This window comes from Saccostrea echinata, unplaced genomic scaffold (genome assembly GCF_033153115.1).
Source record: "Saccostrea echinata isolate AGI-Se365-2 ecotype Australia unplaced genomic scaffold, CSIRO_AGI_Sech_v1 ptg000002l, whole genome shotgun sequence".
Classification (NCBI taxonomy): Eukaryota; Metazoa; Mollusca; class Bivalvia; order Ostreida; family Ostreidae; genus Saccostrea; species Saccostrea echinata.
In genome coordinates this window covers 9,005,422-9,015,504 of record NW_026889751.1, presented here as the reverse complement: position 1 = coordinate 9,015,504, position 10,083 = coordinate 9,005,422, and the positions used below count along the sequence as shown (strand labels likewise).

Below are 10,083 nucleotides of genomic sequence, written 5' to 3'. Positions count from 1 at the left end.
CAGTCATTTTCCCCACTTCATCAATACTTCAGTGTCTTTGAATATTTTTTCTGGGGGGTACCACGTACCCTATGTTGAAAATGAAATAGATAAGCGCATTATTTATAATAAAACATTTTGATTTAATGCACAGAGGGTCATTAACGATGAAATATGTACACCGCCTTTGGACGAAAGAGAGATAACTCTTACAGACAGCTGTAATGACAGCAGTGTGTCCTTTCCTGTAGTTAGCCTGCTCCTAAAAAATGGCTGGCATGTTGACGCAAGGACGGCGCGTCGTGCCACATATATTTCGAAGGTTTTCTGGGTGTAGAGCTGTAACCCATGGAATAAAGGTATGAAGTTGAAAGGAGCATTATTCTCTAATGATAGCACAAACACATGATGGAACTACAATAATGTAGCTAATTGATGATGACTTCATGTTGAAGGACATTTTGCTGAAGGAACTCTTGCTGTTTTGCAGTTTGAGTTGCACTCAGATTAATGTTCTGTAAAGAAAAAAAAAGACCTGGGTAATTTTCTGAGAAATACAACAACATGCAACCGAAAAAAGTGAAATCTAACTACAGAGTGTGCCTTAATAAGTGTAAGATAAACGGGTTATAACTTAACTCGAATTTCCTCGGAAAATTAAATATTGCGTTAGCAGTGCAATAAATGAGATAAATAATTATAAAGTGGTCACTTTGCCAATAGTAAATATTGTTTTGAATTTATGCGGAGTAAGTAATGTATTTTTTCTTTATGATAAAGTGATGTAAAAATCCACCTCAGAACTCTAAATTTATTCCTTCCTTCTGTCAGTCATTCAGTGATATTATTCAGTCCTCAGTCACTTGCATATTTCTGTAAGTAGGTGAACATAGTAATTTGCAAAAAAAGAAAAAAAGACTTGTAATATTGGTTGTGCATTGCCTGTAATAAGTTGACCTTTGACTTTCATTTCAGAGATCAAGACAAGTACATCCTGCCCTAAGTGAGTACAGTATACATGCACACACATCGCATTTTACCTCTCTTCATTTGAGATATTAAATTTATTTCATCCAGTATTTTATCGTGAAAGTGATATCTGCAATCACGTCTGGAATTCCAGTCTTTAAAAATTTAATATTACAATCAGATGAGTGTTTTATGTGAACACAAATGCATTTAATTTAACATTTTTTTTTTAATCTTAAAGTCCTATTTGACAAGAGCTATTTATCACAGCTAAGTCTGTTGCACTTGATAATTATGTTAACAATCTGACATTGATTTTTAAGGTGCGGGCCAGAAAACCGACTTTCCTTTAGCAGAGTGAGTATAAAATTACTGCCCCTATTTGTAGTGCCATATCTTATAACTACCCTCATGTCTTCTCATGCTGACTGATATTTAATGAAGCCTGTCTGAGAAGTTAATTTTAAGCTGGAAGGAAATGGGTCTTTTTTATAGTAAATATCATATGGTGATATTTTGCAATCATTTTTTGTAACCAGTTTGATGTTGAGGGTAAAATTGTTCATCAAAGATGATTGTGTTGATATATTTAAAGTAAAATCAACTTTAAAGATTTGAACTGTTTGCTTAAGAGCAGACCAGAATACATATCCTAGTCATTTTACGTTGGAGGCTTCAGTCTGAGGACTTACAATTTGTAATAATTAAATACTGATACATAAGAATTTTATCTATTTTCAGTTTAAAAGTCATCTATAATTTTAATATACCTGAATGTGGAACACTATACTATTGACCAAAATAAACTCAATTTGTATAAATAACAAAGAGTTTTACATACTTATTAGGTACCAGAAAAAACAGACATGGACCAGAAGTTTTCATGTGTCATCACTGTTCTGTAAGTCTGAGGTCTGGAATGTGTGTTGTTTTCAGTGTTATCTGTACCTTTGCATTTCATTCATCAATGAAAATATTCTCACAGGTATATGATTTTAATATTATCAAAAATATTGTAATCTGTATCAACATTGGAATATATTTTCATTCAGATCAAGATATTAAAGAGGTGAAGTGCCCAGGATTTTCTGAGTCCATTTCAGAGGGGGATGTCAGGTGGGAGAAGGGTAAGCTAAAGAAAAAAGGTGCCACTCTGATTAAATTTTATTTCATAATCTTGAGATAACATAATATGAGCTTCGTGTGATAACATGTATGTGGTCAGTGACATGTATGTAGTAAGGCACAAGATTACATGTAGTGAGGTACATGTGATTACATTTAGTAGTGACTTGTATTTAGTGAGGTACTACATGTGATTACATTTAGTAGTGACATGTATTTAGTGAGGTACTACATGTGATTACATTTAGTAGTGACTTGTATTTAGTGAGGTACTACATGTGATTACATTTAGTAGTGACATGTATTTAGTGAGGTACTACATGTGATTACATTTAGTAGTGACTTGTATTTAGTGAGGTACTACATGTGATTACATTTAGTAGTGACATGTATTTAGTGAGGTACTACATGTGATTACATTTAGTAGTGACATGTATTAAGTAAGGTACTACATGAGATTACATTTAGTAGTGACATGTATTTAGTTAGGTACTACATGTGATTACATTTGGTAGTGACATGTGTTTAGTAGGGCTGTGTATTGAGCAAAATATTTCGAGACGATACAATACAATATTTTTTAAAGCGATATGCGATATATTGGATTATTTATTAAGTCTTTCACAAATGTCTCGTAAATGACATTTAATGCATAAATTTCATAAAAACTGGGTGAGTCTAACATAACATGTTAAAATATAGTTGTCTATGTATTTTGTAATAGTTATTTAAGATGTGCTATCTCCTTAATGTTTATTTCATTATTGACCAGTTTTAATTCAAAACATTTAAAAATAATCTTTGGTAACTGAAATTCCCAACTTTTTTACAGAATTATAAGGAAAGCTGCCTGTCCAATACGTATTGGAAGTTATTTTTTCGATACAATACATCCCTGAAAATCGATACGTATTGAATATTTGATATATTGACACAGCCTTAGTGTTTAGCTAGGTACTACATGTGATTACATTTGGTAGTGACATGTGTTTAGCTAGGTAGTACATGTGATTACATTTAGTTGTGACATGTGTTTAGCTATTTAGTACATGTGATTACATTTGGTAGTGACATGTGATTATTAGTGAGGTACATGAGATTACATGTAGTGAGCTATGTATGATTACATATAATGAGCTATGTATGATTACATATAATGAACTACATGTGACAGCTGCATATAGTGAGCTAATATGATTTCATATACATGTAGTGAGCTACATGTCCTAAGTAACAAATGTATGTAATTTAGGAATTTCACTTCAAATTTAATGTTCAATAGAATTTTTATAGATATAGGAGTTAAGGTGGAGAGGAATTGCAGAAACACTGATTGTAATATTGCTAACTCTTGAACATATTTAATATAGATATATGTTAGATCGTACATTATATTTTTGGAGATAAAAGTGCCTGTTTTATTTTGTCTGGCAGCTGTTGGGGACTTTGTACAGGAGGATGAGACACTTGGAGAAGTGGAGACAGACAAGGTAAACATTTACAGTAAAACCTGCTTATAGCGAACACACTTATAATGAATCGACGCTTATAGTGAAATGATTTTCATTCCCCTTGACTTTAAATTATATTGAACACTTTATGGATATAATGAATTATGCTTATAATGAAGCAAAATTGTCCATCCCTGGCACTTGGTTATTAGCATGTTTTACTGTAGTTAGGACTAAGGTAGATAAGGAATACCATTGCCCCCTAAAAATATATTGAAAATAAATGAAATTTAAAGTAATTCACTAGAGTAAAAAAGCATAGACTGATAACATTGGTAGACAAACTTTAATGTTTTTTTTCAGACAGGTGTGCCTATTCACAGTCCATACACAGGGGTCATTGTAGAACTTCTGGTGGAGGATGGAGCCACAGTCCAAGCTCATCAGCCTCTCTTGAAGATAGACGTTTCAGGTAAATTGTAAATCTGATTCATTGAACAATTGCTTTGCACTGGGCTGACTTGTCAGATTGAGATGTTTTTATTTTAAAAAAGTGCATGTATCATACCATTTGCATACAACTCTTATTTTACCCATGGATATAGATAGCTGTTCAGGAGTTCTGTTTTCCATTTCTTTATTTGTTAAATTTCTCTGTTAGTTTCAATGTGGTGCTAATTTTGGGGTTTTTATCCTTTTACAAAAATAGGGAAGATATGATATAGCTGTGTACAGTAGATAGGGAATAAAAGAGGTGTCATAGACTTCATATACTCTATTCCTGTCATCAAAGTAGGATGTGCATCATATATACTGTAGCAGGCCTGATAAATGACATGAAGTAATTCTATAATCATTGTTTGGATATATTTTGTTCAATGTATAATGTGCTTTACATGATATGGGGATATCAAAATGATAAATTATGGCCCTATGTTCTTAAGAAGACATGCAACAGAAAAGATAGTGTTGAAATAATAATAATTTTCTTTCTGTTTTGTATTCCAATGAAATTGAAAGTAAACCAAAATAATTTCCCCATTGTATAAGATAATTGTAACAATAAAAGACATGTTGAGGAGATCAGTGTAACATGCCAACTTGTGAGATATAGTTGAATGAAATAAAAAAAAATTACATTTAATTTCTCTTTAAAGCCTCAGGGGACACTCCTGCCAAGAAAACAGAAGCACCTGCAGCGGAGAAGCCTAAACCTGCCTCAGAAAAGCCCAAGGAAGAGACACCACCAAAACCAGCCCAAACCAGCTCCAGTGGCCCCATTCCAACCACCCCTCCCCCTCCCCCACCTGTACCAAAGGCACCCATGTCCTCTTACCCTACCTCAAGTGTCAAAGTCACACCTTTTGAGGGGTCAGTGGCGCAAGGTGGTGCTAGAACAGAAACAAGGGTTAGTTAAATGTTTTTACTGTCAAAGGCTACATGTAAGAATTCTTTGATTATGATGTATTGTTTGTTTTGTTATTGTTTGTGTTGTTATAGTGCATGTTGTTATTGTTTGTTTTGTTATTGTCTTTATTCAGACAAAGATGACAAGAATACGACAGAAGACAGCTCAGAGGTTAAAAGAATCTCAGAACACGTGTGCTGCACTAACTACCTTTCAAGAATGTGATATGAGGTATATTTAACATTGTATGACATCATGGCTTCTGCAAGCAAAAATTTGGAATTACATGATTAAGTTCTTAGTTTAAAGAAGTCTTAAAATTGCATAGAAAGAACATTATGCTTGCTATAAACCTTTATACTTTTTCTCAGCAATCTCATGGAGTGGAGAAAAACATATAAAGACCAGTTTGAAAAGAAGCATGGTGTGAAGTTAGGAATGATGTCTCCTTTCATTAAGGCTGCTGCTTTTGCTCTGAAGAATCAACCTGTAGTGAATGCTGTGATTGAGGGAAATGAAATTATTTACAGAGACTATATAGACATTTCAGTAGCTGTAGCATCTCCAAAGGTACTTCATTATTTAATGATCTCATCTACATTGTTAGCCACTTAAAAGTTAATTTTTGCACCATTGGCCTGTAGAACCTGCCAGTCAGTGAGGCTCCCTGGGAAATTAGGACCCCCCCCCCCCCCCCCACGGCCCCCTTATTTTCTGTACATCTACAATTATCAGAACTAGTCTTTCTTGATATCAATAATGACTTGACTGAGATTCAACTTTTTTGAAAAGTTTATTGTTTATCTGCCTCAGGCCCTTCTAATAAGAATGTAAACAAGTGAGTCAAAAAATGTGATGAAAGTAGAGTACTGGAATGTTTGTTTTTAATGTAAATGGTACAACTCTTTTCTTCTTTGAGAAAAAAAATCTACAGGCCTGTTGGACATCTGATTTGAATTTTTTTTTTCTGACCCCCCCCCCCCCCCCAATTTTAGTGGACTCGGGTCTATAGTTTTTGGTAAAGTTTGCATCAATGTATATGTAGATGCAAGGTTAAACTTGGCATTTGGATCACTTTCCAGCTTATCTCAAGGGATATCCAAATTAATTGTGAAGTACATGTAGTATAACTGTATAGTAGGGTCTAGTGAAACATTGCCAGAAGTACAAAATATAACTAAAAGATTCCCCTGTATTTTACATGTACATGTATATCCTTGGAATTTGATGTATGTGTACCTCAGATGCACTATGTGACAAAACAAAAACAAAGTTGGTCTTACACTTGATCATGGATCTGCAGAGATAAAGGAGATGGAAAAAAATTGAAAGGCATTGAATGTATGCATATTTTGATTAGAGGAAGTTTCAGTATTCCACTTATAAAATGGTGAAATAAAAATAAAGTAATCCAAGTCTGATTTCTTCGCCAGGGTCTTGTTGTACCTGTCATTAGGAATGTGGAAACATTGAGTTATGCTGACATTGAGAAAACCATCCTGGATTATGGTGAAAAGGTATGAATTGGAATGTTAATCGGTTTAATAATACATGACTGTATTAATCTCAGTATAAACAAAGGAATATCAGAAAGTAACTTAGACAACCATAACATTTTTGTTTTGCATGTTGTAGATCATCTGTATCTATCACTACAATATTTCTCATTTCACGTTGTTGCATTATACCTAAATATACATTGAAGATGTGTCCTGTTCTGAATACAATATGCACATTTGACTAATGGCCTCCAATGTTGAGCAGCAGGATAGGTTCAGATTTAATTCCCTTGTTTGTAAATATCATTTGACCAGCACTTGCAGAGAACAAAGACTGGTATGAAATTTTGTATTGTTAAAGCATTGTCTTTTTTGTGGAAAATCTGAAATATATTATGTTTTGTGATTTGTATTCATAGGCAAAGAAGAACATGTTAGCAATAGAGGATATGGAGGGAGGAACATTTTCCATCAGTAATGGTGGGGTATTCGGATCTCTCTTTGGAACACCTATAATTAATCTGCCTCAAAGTGCTATTCTAGGAATACATACCATTAAGAAAAGACCAGTCGTTGTTGATGATCAGGTATGTTCATTGTATGAAAGGTTTCATGATATCGATACTTCCAAACACATCAGCTCCATTGATTTTAGAGGAGATACATATATCTCAAACTATTGTACAGAATTATTAGAAGGTTACTGTAGACATAAATATTTCTGTGTGGGATAAATTTATGCTATATGTATGCAGTCACAAATTTGTTACAGCCTACTTAAAGTGCATTTGAGACAAACGATTGCAATGCAAGAAATCCGCATAAATTTCTTCCAATGGATTGAACAGATATTGTGATTCCATGGAGTTATGACCCCCCTTGGAAAAAAGTACAATTACAGTATTTTGGCTTTAAAGCCAAAGTCACTTGTAATCCTGATAGTTCTTCAGACATCGGAATGGAAGAGTGTGCTCCACGAAATGCCACATAAATAAAAACTATACAATTAAGAAAATATTGATTTGTAGTCTGAATTTCATTTTGTATACCTCTTATTCACAATACTTGTGTGTCATTTACTGTAAAATAAGCTGTTTAAAAAAAAAAAAACTTTCGTTTTTGACAAAGGAAATACATCATTAAAGTAATCAACTTAATTTTGATACATTTATCCATATGATTGCTACGTAAAGCATAAACATGTTATCTTTACTTCCATATAAAATACGATTAAACATGTTTTAACCTTGTCTCTGTGATTTCAGATTGTGATTCGACCCATAATGATTCTGGCTCTGACTTATGATCATAGACTTATTGATGGCCGCGAGGCTGTGACATTCTTAGTGGACATCAAACGAGCAATAGAGGATCCCAGAGTCATGCTTCTCGATGTTTAATTATGTGGCATATATAGTGCATAGAAACAGTTTAAAATTGTTAATGTATAATTGTATGTCTTCAGCCTTGCACACGGGACTGTATTTTAATTTGTCAAATCCTCTGAGAATGTTTTTCAAGTGCTTTGGAGTGCTACTGGTATCTTTTGAGATCTTTACTGCGTTTAAGTTGAGATTACTACAGAATCTGGGTATATTTTGATGAAATGGTAATATACCATCATATATGAGATCTACTTACATTACATTCTGGGGTAAATGTTCTCCATACAGATATATTGTATAGTTACAATGTTAAGGTTTGAAGTAAAGAATGTAGTAACAAGGTAGATGTATTAAAACAGGTTACTGGAAGAAATTCCTGTCATGGGGGGGGGGGGGGGAATTTAAGAGGCATAATTATGGACATTTATTTATAATGATTAGCTTAAAATCAAATATGTTGAAAAATAAAATATTTTTCCTAATTGTTTCAACTTCGTTTTTATTTTATATCAGGATTACCGGTAAAGAAAACCAGAATTCTGACTTGCTGTATATCAAAACTTGTATAGACTGTCAAAGTTATCTGATCCATGGTATGTGTCAGATGCATATACTTAAAGATGACGTTTACTTAGATAACGAAAAAATTCCACTGATAGGAACGAAAAACCACCTATTGTACATTGTGAAACTATGATTGCAGTATTATTTACTTTCAGATAACTAGGTCATTGTAATACTTTTCATGCTAGTGGCCCCTGAGATTTTCTTGGAAAATATTTCAATCAATGAGCCAGAAGAGATGAAACTTTTGTGAAAACTTCCTGAGGTGTTGTGAATTCTAAATTATTAAAATCATTGGCTGGGGGTGGGGTGGGGTTGTTGAAACTTAACACACAGTAATCCATACATTAAACATGCAGTCCTTCTATTTTATGCATCTGCGTTACCTGTGACCTTTTCAAGTGTACTGTGGTTTTAACTTCATGACCTTGAAGTTGGACCTACTTTTCAAATATTTTGACTTTGGTAATAATTTTTTTTAATAAGAAAAGAGAGAACTTTCATATTTCAAATATGCATTACTTGTGACGGGTCCTTCCTGAATGTACTATGATTTTTGACTTTGAAATTCACTGCACCTCAGCCAATAAGATTCTGAAAAATGGACACCACAATTCTCTGAATTTGCTTGTTAGCATATTCTTAGTATACTGGAATTCCTGCTAATATTAGCATCTATACTCGAATTCCTAAGGATATTAGCATTTAGTATATGAGCATTGAATTCTTGTGGATATAAGTATCTAATATATATACTGGATTTCTTGCAGATATTAGCATTTAGTATAATGGAATTCCTGTGGATATTAGCATCTAGTATGGTGGAATTCCTGTGGATATTAACATCTAGTATACTAGTATTGAATTCTTATGTATATAAGTATCTAATATACTGGAATTCTTGTGGATATTAGGATTTAGTATGTACTGTAATTCCTGTGGATATTAGCATTTAGTATACTGGAATTCCTGCTAATATTAGCAACTATACTGGAATTCCTATGGATATTAGCATCTAGTACACTGTATACTAGTATTGAATTCTTGTGGATATAAGTATCTAATAAACTGGAATTCCCACAAATATTAGTAATGACATAGTATACTAGAATTCCTGTGGATAATAGCATCTAGTATACTGGAATTCCTGTGGATATTAGACTGCAGTAAGTTCCAAGTACATGTGAATTAATTAATAACTTATGCACATACATGAATATGCATGCATATTTAATTAGACAAATTTTACAAATTTTAAACCTTTTTTCTATCATTTGATATTAAAACTAAACTAAATGTAAATTGTCATCACTAATGTATACAGTTTAATTCAGCTCAGAAAAACTCTGATTATTACTTGGACGTCAGATTTATTTTAAAAAAAAAGGCACATGTAAATGGATTTTCACATTAAAAAAAAAAAAAATAAATACAAACTCCTTTCTCTGATATGCTAAGGTGCTGGTTACATAAATTTCTGGATACAAAAAATATGAATTTCTAAGTAATGAACAAACAAATTCATGAACAAAAATATTCATCCTGAACCCCAGGGAAGAAAGTTAGCGAACTAAAACTAGATGAAAGTCTACTGGCATGGTCAAACTTCTGTTAGCTAAAGAAGCATTGCAAAATATCTTGCAAGGCACCATAGGCACTCCCCAGCTTAACTGTTAAAATAATATATCTATACTATATTATAG

General features: G+C 33.1%; 1 protein-coding gene across 1 annotated transcript; it reads left to right on the top strand.

The window, feature by feature from the left end:
* Positions 1 to 237: 237 nt before the first annotated feature.
* LOC133171875 (dihydrolipoyllysine-residue succinyltransferase component of 2-oxoglutarate dehydrogenase complex, mitochondrial-like) lies at positions 238 to 8,303 on the top strand. Its single transcript, XM_061306668.1, has 13 exons — positions 238 to 338; positions 955 to 982; positions 1,272 to 1,305; positions 1,797 to 1,849; positions 2,001 to 2,075; positions 3,508 to 3,563; positions 3,888 to 3,996; positions 4,682 to 4,932; positions 5,066 to 5,163; positions 5,304 to 5,502; positions 6,366 to 6,449; positions 6,851 to 7,018; positions 7,697 to 8,303. The coding sequence occupies exons 1-13, from the start codon at positions 249 to 251 to the stop codon at positions 7,829 to 7,831; spliced, it is 1,380 nt and encodes a 459-aa protein (XP_061162652.1). The 5' UTR covers positions 238 to 248; the 3' UTR covers positions 7,832 to 8,303.
* The last annotated feature ends 1,780 nt before the right edge of the window (positions 8,304 to 10,083 follow it).

What these genes read in the sequence shown, in the direction of transcription:
- LOC133171875 (XM_061306668.1), top strand. Translation starts at nt 249, where the DNA reads ATGGCTGGCATGTTGACGCAAGGACGGCGCGTCGTGCCACATATATTT. An exon ending in ACCGACTTTCCTTTAGCAGA is followed by an intron (nt 1,306 to 1,796) that starts GTGAGTATAAAA and finishes CATACTTATTAG; the next exon opens with GTACCAGAAAAAACAGACAT. An exon ending in TCATGTGTCATCACTGTTCT is followed by an intron (nt 1,850 to 2,000) that starts GTAAGTCTGAGG and finishes ATTTTCATTCAG; the next exon opens with ATCAAGATATTAAAGAGGTG.